General features: G+C 41.7%; 3 protein-coding genes across 3 annotated transcripts in view; 1 reads left to right on the plus strand and 2 right to left on the minus strand.

The window, feature by feature from the left end:
• The window catches only part of LOC116732571 (F-box only protein 41-like), a 15,023-nt gene extending 2,560 nt beyond the window's left edge, over positions 1 to 12,463 (minus strand). The window contains exons 1-14 of the mRNA XM_032582844.1: positions 12,248 to 12,463; positions 9,412 to 9,583; positions 8,274 to 8,765; positions 7,809 to 7,888; positions 6,620 to 6,692; positions 5,610 to 5,825; positions 5,111 to 5,175; positions 4,892 to 5,038; positions 2,155 to 2,309; positions 1,839 to 2,062; positions 1,372 to 1,487; positions 944 to 1,096; positions 771 to 866; positions 166 to 284 (exon numbers count right to left, since the gene is read on the minus strand). Coding sequence (XP_032438735.1) covers positions 166 to 284; positions 771 to 866; positions 944 to 1,096; positions 1,372 to 1,487; positions 1,839 to 2,062; positions 2,155 to 2,309; positions 4,892 to 5,038; positions 5,111 to 5,175; positions 5,610 to 5,825; positions 6,620 to 6,692; positions 7,809 to 7,888; positions 8,274 to 8,765; positions 9,412 to 9,561 — 2,086 coding nt within the window. The 5' untranslated portion in view covers positions 9,562 to 9,583; positions 12,248 to 12,463. The remainder of the gene's footprint in view (positions 1 to 165; positions 285 to 770; positions 867 to 943; positions 1,097 to 1,371; positions 1,488 to 1,838; positions 2,063 to 2,154; positions 2,310 to 4,891; positions 5,039 to 5,110; positions 5,176 to 5,609; positions 5,826 to 6,619; positions 6,693 to 7,808; positions 7,889 to 8,273; positions 8,766 to 9,411; positions 9,584 to 12,247) is intronic.
• LOC116732602 (Fc receptor-like protein 5) overlaps positions 1 to 18,697 on the plus strand; it is a 291,331-nt gene that overhangs the window by 31,631 nt on the left and 241,003 nt on the right. The window lies entirely within an intron of this gene.
• On the minus strand, positions 16,595 to 18,652 carry LOC116732601 (early growth response protein 4-like). The gene is made up of 2 exons (XM_032582897.1): positions 18,445 to 18,652; positions 16,595 to 18,340 (listed from the first exon to the last, which is right to left on the minus strand). The coding sequence occupies exons 1-2, from the start codon at positions 18,569 to 18,571 to the stop codon at positions 17,292 to 17,294; spliced, it is 1,176 nt and encodes a 391-aa protein (XP_032438788.1). The 5' UTR covers positions 18,572 to 18,652; the 3' UTR covers positions 16,595 to 17,291.

An 18,697-nucleotide genomic window follows, 5' to 3' on the forward strand; every position in this document is an offset into this window, starting at 1 on the left:
ATATAAAAATAACAAAAAGTGTTTGTTTGTTTTATAGCAAAGCTCAGAATGTCATGTTAAAATATTTTTCTTTATGTAAATTTTTTATTAGCATTCATGGTGAATTTTACAATAAACTGTTAATATTTATTAAAGAAAACATGAAAATGTCGTCTTTTTATTTACCAACAGTAACCAATCCCTGAGTGTTGCAGCCAGCTCCGCCCACACTGAGACAACGGAGGTGTGGCCAACATCGACCAATCGTCTGCAAGCACCGGTTTCCGAACCGAGTCGGCTGTTGGCTAAAACCAGAAAACAAGAATATGAGATAAAAGATTTCATAAAATGACATTTTATGCATTACATATAACTTTTTCTAACTTTTCATAGACACTGTTTACATAATTATTCTAAGTAATCTAGCTTTTTAGTTAGCATTGCTAATCCTAAAGCACTCATCATAAACAGTTCCACTATCGCTAAGCTCTTTATCAACAGGGTATTTAGCAGAAGCTATCGCTAAAGTGCTACACCAACTTAGTAATTAATAAAAGCTATGCTAATTAGCATAGTAATTAGTGGAAGCTATGAAGCTAACCAAAACTTCAACACAAACGTCGTCTGTTAGCGCACTAGCAGCTGTGTAACTGTGGTTAGTAATTTATAAACCAGTTAATAAATTACTTTTATTGAAAAAGCTAAGCAAAAGTAAACATAATAACAAATGTTTTTATATTTCAGATTTACTTTCTATTCCCTCTGAAGTAGCTATGAGGTGACTGACTCACCTGGGATGCGCCGGCGCGACCTGCAGGCTGCTGATGTTCCTGCAGCCAGCGCCCAGAGCCCACAGAACCTCCTGACCGACCGGATCTGAGGAGCTCCTGCAGGTAGAGACACTCAGGTGAGCACTCAGACCGCCAGGTGAGCCATGGAGCAGGTGGAGCCTCCTCAGTCCCACCTGTACGTGAGTGTCTGCAGGTTCCTGCAGTAGCAGCTGGCCATCCACAGCGTCCTGTCGGTGAGGATGTGGGGACACTGGGAGACGGAGAGGTGGAGCAGACTGCCCCCTGCTGACCGCAGCAGCGCCTCCACGCCCGGCTCCACGCTGCCCCTGAGACACACAGCAGGTCAGCACACCTTCAGACCTTTAAATGGTCTGAACTCAGGAAACAGACGGACTCACACCGTTTCCATGGCAACGTGCACATTCTTCAACTTACTAAGAGATAAGAATATGTTTAAACTTTCTCTGAGTGTTAATCCCTCTGAGCTGCCGCTGTGTGTGTGTGTGTGTGTGTGTGTGTGTGTGTGTGTGTGTGGTGTGTGTGTGGGTGTGTGTGTGTGTGTGTGGGTGTGTGTGGGTGTGTGTGTGTGTGTGTGTGATACCGAGTGTTTTTGTGATAATCCTCTCGCGTCTCGTCAGGCCGGCGGCTTCGCGGCTTCAGGTTGTTGAGGATGACAGACTGAGTTTGAGTACACCACTGAGAAAGAGTCTGCAAGAACTAAACACACAAAATAACGATTTAATCCAGACACCAATGGAAAAATATATATATTTAAACAGTTTCAGACTCTGAAATTCAGAAATTCAGTCACCGTCTGAATTTCAAACATCATCTGGGAGAGAAAAGAGCCTGAATGCAGTTAGCTAAATAATTAGCTAAGGTTAGCTAAATAGTTAGCTTAAGTTAGCTAAATAATTAGCTAAGGTTAGCTAAATACTTAGCTAACTGCAAATTAGGCAGTTCTTTGCAACACACTGATATTACTTTGATAAATTATCAGAATATCCTCTATTAACAGGTCTGAATTAATTATTTCCAAAGGTGTAGAGGACAGTGAAGCCGCTGTACCTCGGCCGACACTCGAGCGTTCTCCAGTCGGAGGCGAGTCCAGACCGCTTGGTGCCTAGCAACAAACCGCCAATCACAGCACACCTCAGCCGCCAGCAGCAGCGAGCGAACATCCAGATACGGGAAGACGCAGAAAAGCCCCGCCCTCATCTTCAGGGTGTCCGCCTCCGGGGTCCTGTTGGCATGACAACGGGAGGGGGTGGAGCCAATGGAGGAGGGCGTGTCTGGGTGATGAAGGGAACAGGAAGAGGAAGAAGAGCAGATAAGAAGAGACAACACCTGTAACAGGAAGTAGGAGGCAGAGGAGGGTCTGTACCTGATCCAGGTGTGTACTTCCTGGCCAGAACGAGGCGCCTCATCTCAGCGCTGCTCCACAGGCCTTCTTCCTCTTCCTCCTCCTCCTCTTCCTCAGTGCTATGGTGACGAATGTTTCTTTTGCTCCAGGTTCTTCCCCATCCTTCCTCACTGACCCTGGAAACACAAAAGGAGGAAATTATTCTGATTCTCTGACGTCCGCACACCCGTTAAAATGCCACGTTGTTGTTACAGCACTAAACAACGCTACAGATAGCAGCAGCTAATGCTAAAGCACTAACAACACTACAGATAGCAGCAGCTAATGTTAAAGCACTAACAACACTGCAGATAGCAGAAGCTAATGCTAAAGCACTAACAAAACTGCAGATAGCAGAAGCTAATGCTAAAGCACTAACAACACTGCAGATAGCAGAAGCTAATGCTAAAGCACTAACAAAACTGCAGATAGCAGAAGCTAATGCTAAAGCACTAACAACAGTGCAGATAGCAGAAGCTAATGCTAAAGCACTAACAACACTGCAGATAGCAGAAGCTAATGCTAAAGCACTAACAACAGTGCAGATAGCAGAAGCTAATGCTAAAGCACTAACAACACTGCATATAGCAGAAGCTAATGCTAAAGCACTAACAACACTGCATATAGCAGAAGCTAATGCTAAAGCACTAACAAAACTGCATGCGTAAACAGTCCTTACCCATTTCAAAATAAGAGCATGAATATGAATGTGTAGCTGTTTGAAGAATTGTTAGCAGTCGGTAACCAAAACTGAACAACTGTAAGTTTAGAAAACAGGAAAATAAATCGACGCTTTATAATTTATCTGGAATAATTTAGTTGTGCGATAAATTTGATCAAACTTAACAAGAATGCTAAAGTGCTAAACATGATATTAGCTGCGCTAGCCACTACCGCTTGAGTCATATTAATATGTTTTACAATTATTGTGGCTTTCCATCTTTACTTGATGCTTCCAGAAGAAATTCTCTGTTCTTCTGAATAAATGGAGATAATTTACATTTTGGCTTAAAACATCAAAAGTCTTTTAAACTATAATAGACATAAACTTTAAGTCTTTTAAGCTTTAAGTTTAAAAGACTTTTAAGTTTAAAAGACTTAAAGTTTATGCAGCTGCCTCAACAATAATGGTTTCTGGAAACGTTTGGAGTCTGAATGCTTTGGGAAATTAATGATCATGATCCATTATCAATAATAAAATCTTCACTTTTTCAGTTTCTTCTGTTTTTCTTGCTCTGCTTTGCCTCAGGGAGACACTTCTGAAAGTTTTCTGAAGGTTTTCTGAAAGTTTTCTGAGGGTTTTCTGAAAGTTTTCTGAGGGTTTTCTGAAGGTTTTCTGAAGGTTTTCTGAAGGTTTTCTGAAAGTTTTCTGAGGGTTTTCTGAAGGTTTTCTGAAGGTTTTCTGAAGGTTTTTTGAAAGTTTTCTGAAGGTTTTCTGAAAGTTTTCTGAAGGTTTTCTGAAGGTTTTCTGAAAGTTTTCTGAAGGTTTTCTGAAGGTTTTTTGAAAGTTTTCTGAAGGTTTTCTGAAGGTTTTTTGAAAGTTTTCTGAAGGTTTTCTGAAGGTTTTCTGAAGGTTTTCTGAAGGTTTTTTGAAAGTTTTCTGAAGGTTTTCTGAAAGTTTTCTGAAGGTTTTCTGAAGGTTTTCTGAAGGTTTTCTGAGGGTTTTCTGAAGGTTTTCTGAAGGTTTTCTGAAAGTTTTCTGAGGGTTTTCTGAAGGTTTTCTGAAGGTTTTTTGAAAGTTTTCTGAAGGTTTTCTGAAAGTTTTCTGAGGGTTTTCTGAAGGTTTTCTGAAGGTTTTCTGAAGGTTTTCTGAAAGTTTTCTGAGGGTTTTCTGAAGGTTTTCTGAAGGTTTTCTGAAGGTTTTTTGAAAGTTTTCTGAAGGTTTTCTGAAAGTTTTCTGAAGGTTTTCTGAAGGTTTTCTGAAAGTTTTCTGAAGGTTTTCTGAAAGTTTTCTGAAGGTTTTCTGAAGGTTTTCTGAAGGTTTTTTGAAAGTTTTCTGAAGGTTTTCTGAAGGTTTTCTGAAGGTTTTCTGAAGGTTTTTTGAAAGTTTTCTGAAGGTTTTCTGAAGGTTTTCTGAAGGTTTTCTGAAGGTTTTCTGAAGGTTTTTTGAAAGTTTTCTGAAGGTTTTCTGAAAGTTTTCTGAAGGTTTTCTGAAGGTTTTCTGAAAGTTTTCTGAAGGTTTTCTGAAAGTTTTCTGAAGGTTTTCTGAAGGTTTTTTGAAAGTTTTCTGAAGGTTTTCTGAAGGTTTTTTGAAAGTTTTCTGAAGGTTTTCTGAAGGTTTTCTGAAGGTTTTCTGAAGGTTTTTTGAAAGTTTTCTGAAGGTTTTCTGAAGGTTTTCTGAAAGTTTTCTGAAGGTTTTCTGAAGGTTTTCTGAAGGTTTTCTGAGGGTTTTCTGAAGGTTTTCTGAAGGTTTTCTGAAAGTTTTCTGAGGGTTTTCTGAAGGTTTTCTGAAGGTTTTTTGAAAGTTTTCTGAAGGTTTTCTGAAAGTTTTCTGAAGGTTTTCTGAAGGTTTTCTGAAGGTTTTCTGAGGGTTTTCTGAAGGTTTTCTGAAGGTTTTCTGAAAGTTTTCTGGAGGTTTTCTGAAGGTTTTCTGAAGGTTTTCTGGAGGTTTTCTGAAGGTTTTCTGAAGGTTTTCTGAAAGTTTTCTGAAGGTTTTCTGAAAGTTTTCTGAAAGTTTTCTGAAGGTTTTCTGAAAGTTTTCTGAAGGTTTTCCTCGTACCAGACTCTGTCCCTCTGCCTGAATCCCTCTCTGCCCGGTGGAGTCCAGTGTGCGGCGCAGTGAGACGGGTGGAAGTGGACCAGTCCTCCCTCACAGTCCCAGCCCCCCGAGCCCAGAGACAAGGTCCGCATCTGATCACTCAGGCCACTGAAAAACACAAACTCACCATTTTAAGAAATTAGCTGAAATTCTGTCAAAGACATAAAGACAGGATTTTACCTGTAATGATACTGGTTGTGTGTCGGCTCTCCCAGTCTGTAGGAACTGGAGACGCTGTAGCTTCTCTGAAGCAGAAAGGTCACAAAAAGTCACAAAATATTATCAAGTATTTCTAGTTTCTAGTGAAAATATCTTAGTCCACTTTAAATAAGACAAAACTAACTTGGCAGTAAATGTTCAGTAAGATGTAGCATCTTGTTTTAGGTCTATAATTCCTTAATATTGATGGAAAACTGGTGATTATTTCACTTATAACATGAGAAAAGTGTCTTGTTATAAGTGAAATAATCTGCCAATGGAACAATATTTTAATCAATATTAAGGAATTATTGATTTAAAACAAACTCTTACATCTTGCTGAAAAGTGACCAGTAAGTTAGTTTGTCTTATTTCAGGTTTATCAAGATATTTGCACTAAAGATGATTGTAAATATTTGGTGTTTTTTCAGTGTATTTTCTGTGTGGTCCCAGTAAAACCAGAACTTTTAGCGTCTCCCACCCTGTTGCCGAGGCTTTCCTGCATCTTGTTGGTGATGATGTCATCGGCGCTGCCGTCCAGGCTGCGTCCGGCCCGTCCGGGTTCGGGTGAGTAGAGCTCTGAGGGTGAGTACGGCTCGCCGTACTGGAACCTGCTGTGTGTGACGTGGTTGTCGCTGAGCAGCAGCAGCTGCCGTTCTGCTCGGTCCGCTCGCTCCAGCAGCGACTCGATGAAAACCTGCCATGAACACAGACGACTGAAGGGAATCTTCTGCTAATTTCAGGGTTTTAATGCACTTTATCTGTTTCTTATCTGAAATTATTTAACCTTAAAGGTGCAAAACAAACCTTACAAGTTCTTCCAAGTTATTTTCCTTTCAAATAAACAAAAAAAAACAACACTGTAAAAAGATTTCAGACATTTGTCACCCAGTATTCGCTGGGATTCGGGACCAGAAGCTCCTGTGAACGACTAGAATCCACAAATACTTCAGACCTCTAAAAACATCTGATAATTGCTTATTTTAAATTAGAAATAAGCTAATAAAAATTAGCAAAATAAAATTAAGTGATTTTTATTGTAAAATATTACAAAAACAATCACAAAATCCAGGAGCTTGTAAAAAGATGTTCCATGTTATTAAACTTTAACAAATACTTATCGAACATTTACTGCATTTTTTAATGTAATTTTAAAATAACACAAAATGAGCTGAAGTGGTAAATGAGAAATCTGCAGAGTGGGCCGATATTTATCATCTGATTAATCGATTTCTAAAATAATTATTAGCTGCAGCTCTAATAACTACAAAAACAGAAACAGCAGATTCTTCAGTCGTCTGATCTGAACATCATACAGAGACGAATGTGAATGTTGGTGAGGAAAAGACCCTGCATTTAGCACCTCTAATCTAATCTAATCTGATCTGATCTGATCGGATCGAATCTAATCTAATCTGATCTGACCTGATCTAATCTGATCTAATTTAATCTAATCTAACCACGGTGTTAAACTCTCCCAGTCGTCATCACCTGCAGTCTGGATTTGGCCTCGGCTTCTTTTTCTGCCGTCCGTCTCAGAAACAGCTCGATGTCCGCCATCTCCCTGGAAACCACGTCAAAAATGTCAAAAATGCTGAAAACATTCAGGAAAACATAAAAATAACAACCAAATCTAAATTTAAATCTAAGTTTAGATCTAAACTTTAAATCTCCAAACGTTCTCAAGGAAGAGTAACAAAGTATTTATAAAGTCGACTCAAATACTGAGTAACTGATCAGATTATCAATCATTTAATATTTAGAAATTTCATAACCAGACAAACCAAAATATAAAGTTAAGTGGAAATTTTGATATTTTAAGGACCAAAATGATAATAATTCAAATAAGTTAAAAAAAAATAACAAAACCAGGCAAAAGATTATTTTCAAAATCAATAAGAAACTTCAGAAACGTTAATAAAAAACTGCCTGATTCTGGTGGATTTTGGTTGGTTTGTTTTTCATTCAGTGGGTAGAAAATCCAGAAATTTTACTCAAGTAAGAGCAGAAATACTTCAGAATAAAATTACTCAAGTACAGCGTAGTAAAAGTACTCCTAAAAGTACATCTTTTCAAAAAGTTACAAAAGTAACTGTAACTAGTTACTACCCAACTCTGAGTAACACGAATAGAGCAGCATTTGAAGAATCAGTGATGAGTGAAGCTGATGTTAATGAAACCACTGGGAGGAAACTGGAGCCACTGGGAGGAAACTGGAGCCACTGGTTTGACCTCAGACGCAGCCTGAGGGCTGCTGAGTCTTGCTGTAGTCCTGCATCCATCATCACAGGAAGCCGCGCAGCAAAGCGTGTCAGAGTGATGCAAACCCAACATGGCGTGTCCTCCATGACAGCCACTCGGCTGTTTGCTGCTCTTTAGTCCAGGAAATAACCTGACCTTCATTAACCGCTTTGGGCTTTCATTGTTTAAAACCACATGATGCATATTCAAGCTGCTGGATTAAACCAATCTGCCCACGTTTACACAGTGAGGCGTTCAAGCCGAAGCCTCAGGCTGGGTATTTTTAGCTTCTGTTGTTTACATTCTGTCTGTTTTCAGGAAAAGCTGCAGAGTGAGACATCAGCAGTTTGTTAGACTCTTTGATGAGATGGAAAACAAACAAACAAACAAACAAAGCGTAACCCCACCAAAAGAAAAGAAAAGCCTGCAGGATACTGACTGCTGTCGCTCACTCAGCTCTGCCTCTGTCTCTGCCAGGTTGGTCTTCAGACGCTCCATCATCTCCATGGCAGCCGAAACCTGCAAGCAGAAAACTACAATATTAACTGAACAGGAACCAAATATGGTTTAGAAAAAAAGATTATGTAATTAATTTAATGCCTGAATGATTTTAACAGGAACTAATCCGCTAACAGCAGAGCTAACTGTTAGCGTACCGCCTTAGAGCTTTTGCTAACTTTTAAAATGTTTAGCATGTTTATTGCCCTCTAAATATTTTTTCTGGATACATTTTAAGTTTACCGTTTTTAACTTTCAGTTGCATAAAGTTCAACCTCTGCAGTTAGACAATTTTATTCTTGATTTTATTTTGAAAGGAATTTAGAATGTTTAAGCAGCAGTTTTGTTTCCTGTCTCTCGTCGTTTTCACCAAAATCTTTATTTAAAACAAAAAGCATCCACCCACCTGTCTGGACAGGTACGCCGCCTTCTCCTCCACCTCCTTCTTCTCCCTCCACAGTTTCTCCCTCTCTCTCCTCTTCCGCTCAAGCTCCGCCTCCCTCCTCTGTAGCTCCGCCCTCAGCCGCCCGACGCGCCGGTTCACCTTCTCCTCCACCTCTGCAAACGTCCGGGCGATTTTCCGGTCCAGTCCAAGTCCCAGCCGCTCCTCCAGGCCGATGTCCACCGTCAGCCTGAGGTCCAGGACGCCCGAAGCCCCCGGAACCAGAGAGCCGGGCCGGGCCAGAGCGGTGCAGGGCTCCTGCCCGGACCGGGCCCGGTCCGGTGGGCCGAAGATTCCCCGGAGCAGCTGGACGGAGGCCGAGGAGGAGGCGAGGTCCAGGCAGGCCAGCGGCAGGGGGAAACCCTGGGCCTCCATGTTCAGAGGAGACGCTTCGCTTTGGGTCGCTGCTGGTCCAGGAAGAGGCAGGAGAGCAGGTCCAGAACGCCTGAGCCGGGCCTGGACCAGAACCACAAATTACGGCTAAATGACGAGTTTAAACGAACTAAACAGTAAAAATATATCAAAATGTTCTACAAATGTAGAATCCCCGACCCTTCAAAGCAGACTAAATCTCTCTTAAACAGTTTCTCCGTAAACAACATCAGAAATATCATAAAACACTGAAAACATGAATAAAAATAAGGCCAGACGATCAAAGTTCTCCACATTTATACTCAAGTAAGAGAAACTAGTTCAAAATATTTTTACTCCAGTAAAAGTAAAAAGAAATTATTCATCCAGTTTTTGGTTTAGAGAGAGAAAATAAAAATATGCTTATTGCAGCGACACACTTCCGCTAATTTGCTAATCCGCTAATAGTGTTTAAGGCTAATTTACTTGGCTGTTTTTCTAAACTTTCAGTTTGAAAATGTACTTAAAGAGAGAAGAGAGAAAAATTATAAATCATGCAAATCCAACATATAGAACAAATTTTAATTTATCACACATTTAATTGATTTGTTGTGACAGTTTTAAGTTCTGAAGCAAAGAGTTTACTTACATTTTCTTACAGTAAGCTCCACTTGTTTTGTTTTACAGTGTATAATAACCAATTTTTTCCAGTTTTAGGTTGAATTTATTAACGCAGCAGCGGCGGACTCACCTGCGACAGCACCAGCAGGGTCTCATAGGTGTGTCTGCTGACCAGGTGAGCCCGGAGCTCAGCCACGGACGGGAAGCGGCTCCGGTCGCCGCAGCGGGGGCAGAAGTAGGGCAGCGGCGAGGAAGAGGAGGAGGAGGAGGAGGAAGACATGATCACCGAGGAGCAGCGGGACCTGGAGCCGGAGGAAAACTGGGTCAGGCACTCCGAGCTGCTGGTATTGATTACTGACGGATCAGAGAGGATGCTGGAGGTTGGGAGGCCTGAGTGGGAGTGGGTTCCTGCCGGGATCACGGCGCGGCGGAGCGGCGTCTTCCACGCTGATGGCCGCGCGGGCAGAGCAGCGTCAGCACGCATGGATGAGCAGGAATAAAGGAGCGTCTGGGCTGGAGGCTGAGCCGCCACATCCCTCCAGCTCATCACAGACTCACTTTTATTCACTGTCACTCTGTATTTCTACACATTTTGGGTCATTTTAAGGTTTCCTTACATTAGAAAATAAAAAAAACAACATCATTCTTAATTTAAAGATTCTCTACAAAATGAGTTTAATGCTTTTATTTGCTATAATTATTACAGCTGTCCCAGAAATTATGTTTTTTATGTGTTTTCCAGGCACAGAGTGACATTTTATAGAAATTTGTTACCTTCAGTTTTTATAAATATCTATATATATAAAATATTACTTAAAAGAAATTTGACTTTGTAATTTGATGCCTCTGTCTCTTTAAAAACTCCAGCTCTGTCTGAAGCTCCGCCTTCAGGAAGTCATCCCAACATGGCTCCTTTTAGCAGCGTTTCACTGCAGTAGCTCAGCAGCTCCACCAGCTGTTTGCTAATTGCTGCTGGCTAGTCTGAAGGAGCTGAGTGGGGGAGGAGCTCCGTCTCGAAGGCGGGGCTAGGTCCACCCTGCCGTTTCACACACTTGGGACAAAATAGTTAAAATTACAGGCAAGATATTGTAACAGCCGTAATTGTGTAGTGTCTCTTTAAGACACTCTAGTGTTGCTAGTGACATCACAAGTATGCGCCACGGCTTCTCTGTAGAGAGCGTGGGAGAAACGTGCTATGACAGGTTAGCTTTCTTTAGTAATGTTACAGGTTGTTTGGACTCTGCTAATTTTCATGTCTGATAATATAGCAGCCGTTCAACCGGGCTTGTAAGGTTGGTGAAGAGAGTTTATTAAAGGACAACACTGTGGAATTCCCAGTACCAGTGTGGCTGTGCGTTTTTGATCGCCCAGACGAGTCTGCCGCCTCCTCTCCTCCCTTAAATACAACCCAAGCGTTACAATATACTAAAAAATATATAAATAATTAAAACACAGAAATATTTTTGATAATTTTTTTTTTTTTCGTTCTTACATTAATCAATAAACCACAAAAAGCAGTTTGATTTTTGTGGCCAATATTTCCTACATTTTTATGTAAATCTTTCTATATTTTCAGGTCCAGATTAAAATTCTGGTCTATTTTTAGTAATTATAAAAGTTTATGGATAACTCTGTGATTCTGTTTCTGTCCTGATCAACAGATGTTTGAGTTGTATTTCGTGTTTCTTCGTGTTTATTTCTGGGTTTATTATTGCTCGAATGGTCTTGCCATATTCAGTTGTTTATTAATGCAATGATTTGAATAAAATGAATAAATTAAATATAAACGGCACCATTTTACCTTCTAAAGAGCCTGGAGGAAACATCTATTCCACCTCCATTCATTATTATACGGTTGACCCGTATTCTGTCTGATTCTGTCCGGTTCTGTGCGGTTCTGTCCGGTTCTGTCTGAGCAGAAGCTCCCAGAATCCCCAGAGGGCTCCGACTAGATGCTATATTTCCCAGTTCTCTGAAGCCGGTCCACTGGGTTTCTGTAGATTCTTCAGTACCGTCATGATGTCACCACTGATCCAGAACCTCAGACTGGATCTGGATCCAGTAAATTTCTCATTTCCACCACCAACCGGTCAGCATGAGGTCCAGAACTAAATGGCTCCATCTGAGGGTCGAACTACAGGAAGTTTGTTGCTCAGTCAAAAATTAACAGCAATATTTTGGGTTATTTAGTTTGTCATAAAGACAAAATGATTATTAATTTTTCTATGTGATATTTTCACCAACTTAGTGATTCATAAATGTCGACGTTACAAACTAAACACCAACCTAGAGAAACCGAGGTAGAAGAATATTTAGCTTAAAATGTTTAGTTTTAAATTTATATCTAGTTTAAAGCTAAATATCTACCTTGGTGCTATAAATTTATATAAATATTTAGTTTGCTAAACAAATATCAAGTTTGGTGCGAAGTATTTGGTTTGTTAACTAAATGTTTAGTTTAGGTAAATATTAACTTTGATACTAAATATTTAGTTTGAAATCGTGAAAATAAATTCACAGTTTGGAATAAATGTGAGTTTAAATAAATTAATAACATGGTGAAAATGTGACTCTTATGACAATAATCTAAATTATTGTTAATTTTTCGCTGTAATTTTATAAACGGATCCATAAAACTTCATTTTCCTCAGAATCATTTCAACTTAATTCCAGGATTTCAGGCAAATTTCAGCTTTAATAAACAAATGACTAAATATTAAATATGGATGATTATTATCTTTTTAGTTACAACATAACATTTTATTGCAATATTTATATCTATAGTTAATTTAATGAGATTTAAACTGAAATGACTCAAAGTTTGGATGAAAATCTTCAGCTGATTGATCACTGATTGATTGATCACTGATTGATTGACTGGAACATGAAGTTAATTTACAGAAACTTTCTCCCCTCAGGGACATTAAAGTTGGGAACTGATCCCCCAAGTTAACAGCAATCGATACCTCTGATTATTGATCAGCGGCTGGTCCGTCGCTGCGTCACTCCCTCCTCGCCTCCTTTTCTACCGAACCCGTTGCCATGGTTTCCTGCTCTTGGTCGTTTGGGCTTTTCGGACCGTCCGGTACCGGCAGCGGCTCTCGGAGCTGCAGGATGGATCAAAACAGAACCGGATGCACCACCGCCCCGCGCGCACCGTCACAGCGAGCAGCCACCGCGTGCTCCTGATGACGTAGGAGCCGCGTGACGTGTCACTTCTGATAAATCAGGTTTGTTTCAGCGTTTTCAGTGTTTTCCCTGGTTTTATTATTATCATTAATGTTGTTGTTGTAGTAGTAGTAGTAATAATAATAATAATAATAATAATAATAATAATAATAATAATAATAATAATAATAATAATAATAATAATAATAATGTTGTGTCCTATTTTTATGTCAATTTGTTTTGTAATTATTGTTTAATAATAATAAAATCTCTTCCCAGATGTTTCCAGCTGGATAAAAGTCAGATGACTGTCTGACTTCTTGAAGTTTTACTGAGTGAAGAATTATTGTGTTCAGAAAATTGGCTTTAGAATCACATCCAAAAATTCATTTTTAAGTTTAAACAAACTTTGTTTCTTCAGGAGTGAAGTTTTGTGCAATGAGTTTGTTAAAACTCTCACTACTTTTTCCAGGATTTTCCATGTTTATCTGCTGTATTCACTTCTCTGTTATCCATGAAAACTGACTGAAATGAGCCTAAATAAATCAGGTTTATCTGAAGAAGAGCCTCAAAACATAAAGAAATCTCAGAACCTGTAAACCTCAGCCTGGTTCTGCAGCAGCAGGAAGTAAACCACGTCAGCTGAAGATGAGCAGCAGCAGCTGCAGCAGCTGCTGCAGCAGCGTTCATCCTGTGATGAAGAGGAGAAGAGGTTTGAACATCTGGATCTCATTAAAAAAGTTTATTCATAACCTGCCTGTCATGACATGAGTCACATTTTCTGTTCACACAAAAAGCAAACAGGCTCTGAGCGCCGACATGTTAAAAATATACACAGTATGTTTATCAAATCAATTTATTGCTTTTTTTCTCAAAATAGTTGGTTTTGACTAAATATCAAATAAAATCAACTTAAGCTTCACATCATGGTGTAATATTATTTCCTTATTAAAAACAAACCTGGAGTTTTGATTTGAATCCTTCATCCATGTTTAAGAAATCCTTCAGTTTCCATGGCAACCATTTAGCTGTACACAATGTCTTGGTCAGACCTAGCTCCGCCTTCGAGACGCAGCTCCTCCCACTTTCAGCTCCTTCAGACTAGCCAGCAGCAGTTAGCAAACCCTGCTAGCTGAGCTCAGAGCAGCGCTGGTAAAGCCGTTGCTACAGGGTTGATGGAGGAGCCATGTTGGGATGACTTCCTGGAGGCGGAGCTTCGGAAAGAGCAGGAATTTAAAGTGGCATAGTTAGATCTGTACTGTAGAGATTAGATGGCGTCCCTCAGGGCGCTGTGTTGGGTCTTCTGCTTTTTATGTTACTGACAGGAGTCAGAAAGTTCCTGATTTATGTCTCCATCTTTATCTAGATGGTACAGCCTTTAAAATTATTATAAAAACATCAGCAGTTGGTTTTCATATGAAAATTAAAGCTGTTTCAGGTTTTTATTTATCATTCCTTCAGTTGGAAAAATGTATTTCCTTCCACTCAGAATAATAGACTAACATGAGCTGCTGCTTTAGATTAATTCAGAGGAAAGTTTTGAAACTCATTTAGACTCGTCTCAGTTTTCTAAAAATATATTTTCAGTTCATTTCTTGTATGGAAATTTTGTTCGTTTTAACAACAGTTTCGTTTTGAAAGGTGGAATCTCTACTAAATGTACTGATAAAATAAAAATGAAATAATCCCTGACCAGAGTTTCTGATGGATGATATTTAAAGATGCATGAAAGAGAGGAGATCAAAGCCTTATTCCTTAACTGATTTTAATGTTTTGCATTTTGGAGAAATGTTGAAATTCTTCCTGCTGTCTTTGAGAAACTTTGTTTTAATCAGTTCACTCATTTTTACATTTTTGATGACGAGGCTGAATGTTTCAGATTTAAAAATGTTTAATTTTAACTGCTTTAAAGCCAGATCATGCACAAAATCCTCTATTTTAAACAGCAAATATTTTTTTAAAAACTGGAAGAAAAGGGAGAATTTTTAAAACATTTATGGCAAATTTTGTTCTCTGAGAATGTTTTGTTAACTGGAGCAACATGAGAAAATGTATTTTATTTGTTATATTTATTTGTGCTTATCTACTCTAAATGATGCTGTGACCTCTGACCTTTAGCATCAGCTTCATTAGCTCAGTGGACTCAAAGATATACTGTAGTTATATTTTAAACCTTGGAAGAGTTGCAGTTCCAGTATTTGGCCACAGGGTGGCGTCAGACGTCCATGAACAGAAAAACAGCTCAACCTGACCAGAGTCACTCTCAACATCATCATCATCATCATCATCATCATCATCATCATCATCATCATCATCATCATCATCATCATCATCATCATCAGCGCTGCAGTGATGAAGGTTTTTAAATCTCTTTCCTCACCTGAGAAAACAACAAAATACCTAAAACTCAGCGGCGACGTGGGTGAAACGTTGTTACCATGGAAACTCGGCCTTCGCAGTTCATACCGCCTGACGAACTGTTAATGGAATCGTTTGTTGCTAGGCAACAGCAGCCTGTAGATGGCTGGACGGAGGTTCTCTGATGAAAACGACCGCAGCTGTTTTAAAATGTTTCTCTCGTCGATCCTGAAATATTCAGAAATATTTACATTTTTACTCCTTTGATCCTCATTTCTGGATCTTTCACTCAGACTCTCCTTATATTTCAGCTCTGGGTTCTTGTTGTTGTTTTACCGGTTTAATCTCCAACTTAAAATAAATTACGACTTATAGTTTTGTTCCCAGAAATGGCGGGATCACCATGGCAACCGGCGGCCCACTCTTTGCTGAGCCTCCATCGTTCCTGTCTGTTCCGGTTGAAGGTGATGATCAGCAGCGACATTCATATTAAAATGCAGTGAATCAGGACCAACATGGACAGGAAATAAAGGAGAACATTTCTGACAATTCTGAGATTAATCTTAGAAAGTTTATTGAAAACTTGGAAATAAGAACATTTTAGACTTTTGAAACTCAGAAATGTTCAAGTTTTTTTCCTAATTTCTGATGTTTACCTTAAAATATAACAAATTTTCACAGATTTGTTTCACAGAAATTGACTTAATCTAATTTCTATCTTGAATGAAATGATTTATGTTAAAACCTCAGGGAAGGTTTAGCATAAATAAAGTTCACAGTTCTCTTCAGAATAAGTTTATGTTCAAACAACAGGCAATGAGACCCAAATTAGATTATTTTTGTTAATCCACATATTTTAAAGATATATTTTAGCTTATTTGCCGACTTTGTGTTTCAGTTCGAGTGATTTCCTTATTTTACCAATCTGGTCATAATCAGGTCTTGTGAGTGAAATAAAACCTGATTTTCTGGTCCACATTTGCACCAGAAAATGTGGTTTAATCACAGTAAAATCATGAATTATCAACGGAGTTGTGATATTTTCACACATTGCCAGATTGTTGTGAAAAGATTTTTTCTCCTTTAGTTAAAGCTGCAGTGTGTAACTTTTATTAAAAAAAAAATTATTTTTACATTTTTGGTGAAACTGTCTCCATGTTTTGAGACAGACAATCTGTGAAAAGATGGATCTCCTCTGCCTTCTGCCAGTGCTAACCGGAAAGAACCAATCAGAGCCAGGAGGCGGGTCTTAGCGCTGTCAATCACCCTCAACACCTGATCTTCCTGCAGCTTCTGATCTGATCCGATGACATTGGATAAATGGTTTTCCTGTAACGGTAAGTTGTTTCTATGCCTTTAGCACAGTTAGCAGCAAGTACATGAGGATGATAGACAGCGCTGAGACCCTCCTCCTGGCTCTGATTGGTTGATTTTGACCGTCCATTTCTTCAGACAATCAGGCAGAGGGATCTTTTCACTGATTATCTGTCTCATAACAAATTGTTACAAAATGGTGGCAGATTAAACAAATATGTACAAAAACCCTTAAAATAAAAGTCGTACTGCAGCTTTAAGGCTACGACCTCCTTTCTGCACCATAAAGCATCTTTGAATGCAGATCTGTACTGTAGAGCTTTAGACGGAGTCCCTCAGGGCTCTGTGTTGGTTAATGGAAACGTCTGGATATTAAAAATGATCTGAAAAACGTTTCTACTCCCTAACATGACTGAATGTGTGAAATGTTCTGTTGGTGTTTGGGTGCAGAGGAACCAGCCGGACTCAGTCGATCCGTTTTGTTTTGTTTATTAACAGCGACAGCAGCCTCCATGCAGAATGAGGGAACAGTAAACTCGCACAGCCATGTGTGCTACTCAGCGCTCAGCTCTCACTGAGCCGGTGTGCTTCAGCTCTCACACCACAGAACACAGGACAACATATCCCACAATGCATCGGTGCAGCCGGACCTGCACACACGGGTTCGTTCAGAGTCCGCGGAATGCGTACAGTCGTTTCATAGAAAAAGTGACATCGTGTTTCACGTTCATGTGCCAGAGGAACATCTCTAAAATATTCACACCCTGCTTGTAAAACTGCGACACTGAGAGGTAGACAGTCCGTCTAGAAAAATAGAGATATGTTACAAACATGGAACTCCTCAAATATAGAGCTGCTTACATGGAAATATCAACAACAGAAGCACGACATTCTGACGTCGACATTCACAGAGTCTCTTTACGGCTTCATGCAGAAGAAACTGGTTCTATTTTACAGCAGGATCCGTCCTGCAGGGGGCGCACTGCCCCTTTAAGGCCGCGGAGGCCCGGTCGGCTGCCGGGCCAGGCCCGAACCCGAACCCTCAGGGCACCGCAGACACGCATGCGCCTCCCAGCACCTGTACACCGGTGTGACGTCACATGTCTCTCCGGTTGTCGGTTCAAATCCGAAAAGCTTCCAAAACTCCGTAGAGGGAGCGCGGGCCTGTGTTTACACGCCGGGCGCGTTCAGGGCCAGAGAGTAGGCGGCCATCATCTGCGCACGCAGCTGCTGCTTCACGTGCACGCGCCCGTGCCGCTTCCTCTCGTCGCTGCGCGCGAACCTCTTGCCGCACACGTCGCAGGAGAAGGGCTTCTCGCCGGTGTGCGTGCGCGTGTGCGTGGTCAGGTGGTCGCTGCGGCTGAAGCTGCGCGCGCAGATGGTGCACTGGAAGGGCTTCTGGCCCGTGTGGATGCGCACGTGCCTGTTGAGCTCGTCGGAGCGCGAGAAGCGGCGCTCGCAGCCCTGCACGGAGCACGGGAACGGCTTGGGCTTCACGCCGCCGCGCGCGTGCGCTCTGCGCCCGGCGCGCTGCTGCTTAGGCGCTCCGGCCGCGTGCACGCTGCTGAGGTTGACCATCGGGAACGCGCCCTGCAGGAGGGAGGAAAGCAGGTGCGCGTCCAGGGTGGAGGGGGCGCTGCTGATGACGTAGTTACCGGATTCCCCGCCGGTTACCGGTAAACCCTTCAGCCAGTCCTCCAGCTCCAGCGGCTCCTGCTTCACCTCGCAGCCGGGCTTCAGCTCGCCCTGCCCGGCTTCGGAGCTCAGCAGAGACTCGATGAAATCAGCCATGTCCACCTGTTGCTCCAGAGCCATGAGCGGGAGCAGAGAGTCCGCTGCAGCCGGGAACAGAGCGTCATTCCCGGGCGTGGAGGGCTGGGAACACCCGCTGCTGCAGCTGGAGGTCCCGAACTCCGACTTGATCATCATCGGAGCTGAAGCGGGGGCTGCAGGCGGCTGCGGCTCCGCGGCTGCAGGAGGGATGCTGAAGTCGGGGGCGGGCAGCTGCTGCTGCTGCTCCATCTCGGTGCAGATTCCCACAATCTCCGTGATCATGTTCAGGATCGCGTCGGCGGTGCTGCTCAGCCCCGCGGCCGTGGGCTCCGGCTCGGCGAAGAAGCTCCCGCTGTAGCCAAGCGACGGAGAGAGAGTGTCCGAGGAGCAGTCGCTGAAGTCGGAGAAGAAGTCTGAGTCCGAGGCGTCAGTTCCAGGAGAGAAAACTGCAGAAGGGAGGGGAGGGGTTTATTATTGCATAATGACAGAAACACCATGAAGATGCAGCTGCAGGTTGCAGGTTGCAGGCAGCGGGATGCTGGAGACTCACCTTGGCTGAACGGTGATCCCACGTCAGAATCCGCGCCGTCGCTGGGGCTGGATCCCACGCTGTCCACCCAGGCGCTGCAAGCGTCCTCAAACTCAGACATGAAGCTGTCGTCGCGCTCCAGAAGCATCCTTTTCTCAGGTTTTATGATTAAATCCGGGATTCCCCCTAAGAAGCGAGGCGTTAATCCGGTTTAAACTGCGGCTGCTGCCGGGCTGAGAGGCTGAGGATGCTGAGCTCTCTCCGGCTCTTCCTT

The sequence above is a fragment of the Xiphophorus hellerii genome, chromosome 14 (genome assembly GCF_003331165.1).
Source record: "Xiphophorus hellerii strain 12219 chromosome 14, Xiphophorus_hellerii-4.1, whole genome shotgun sequence".
NCBI lineage: Eukaryota > Metazoa > Chordata > Actinopteri > Cyprinodontiformes > Poeciliidae > Xiphophorus > Xiphophorus hellerii.

Bases quoted from the DNA above. Each gene is read 5' to 3' on its own strand.
- LOC116732601 (XM_032582897.1), bottom strand. From the start codon at position 18,571: ATGCTTCTGGAGCGCGACGACAGCTTCATGTCTGAGTTTGAGGACGCT. The intron at 18,341-18,444 runs GTGAGTCTCCAG...TCCCTTCTGCAG, and splicing joins GGGATCACCGTTCAGCCAAG to TTTTCTCTCCTGGAACTGAC.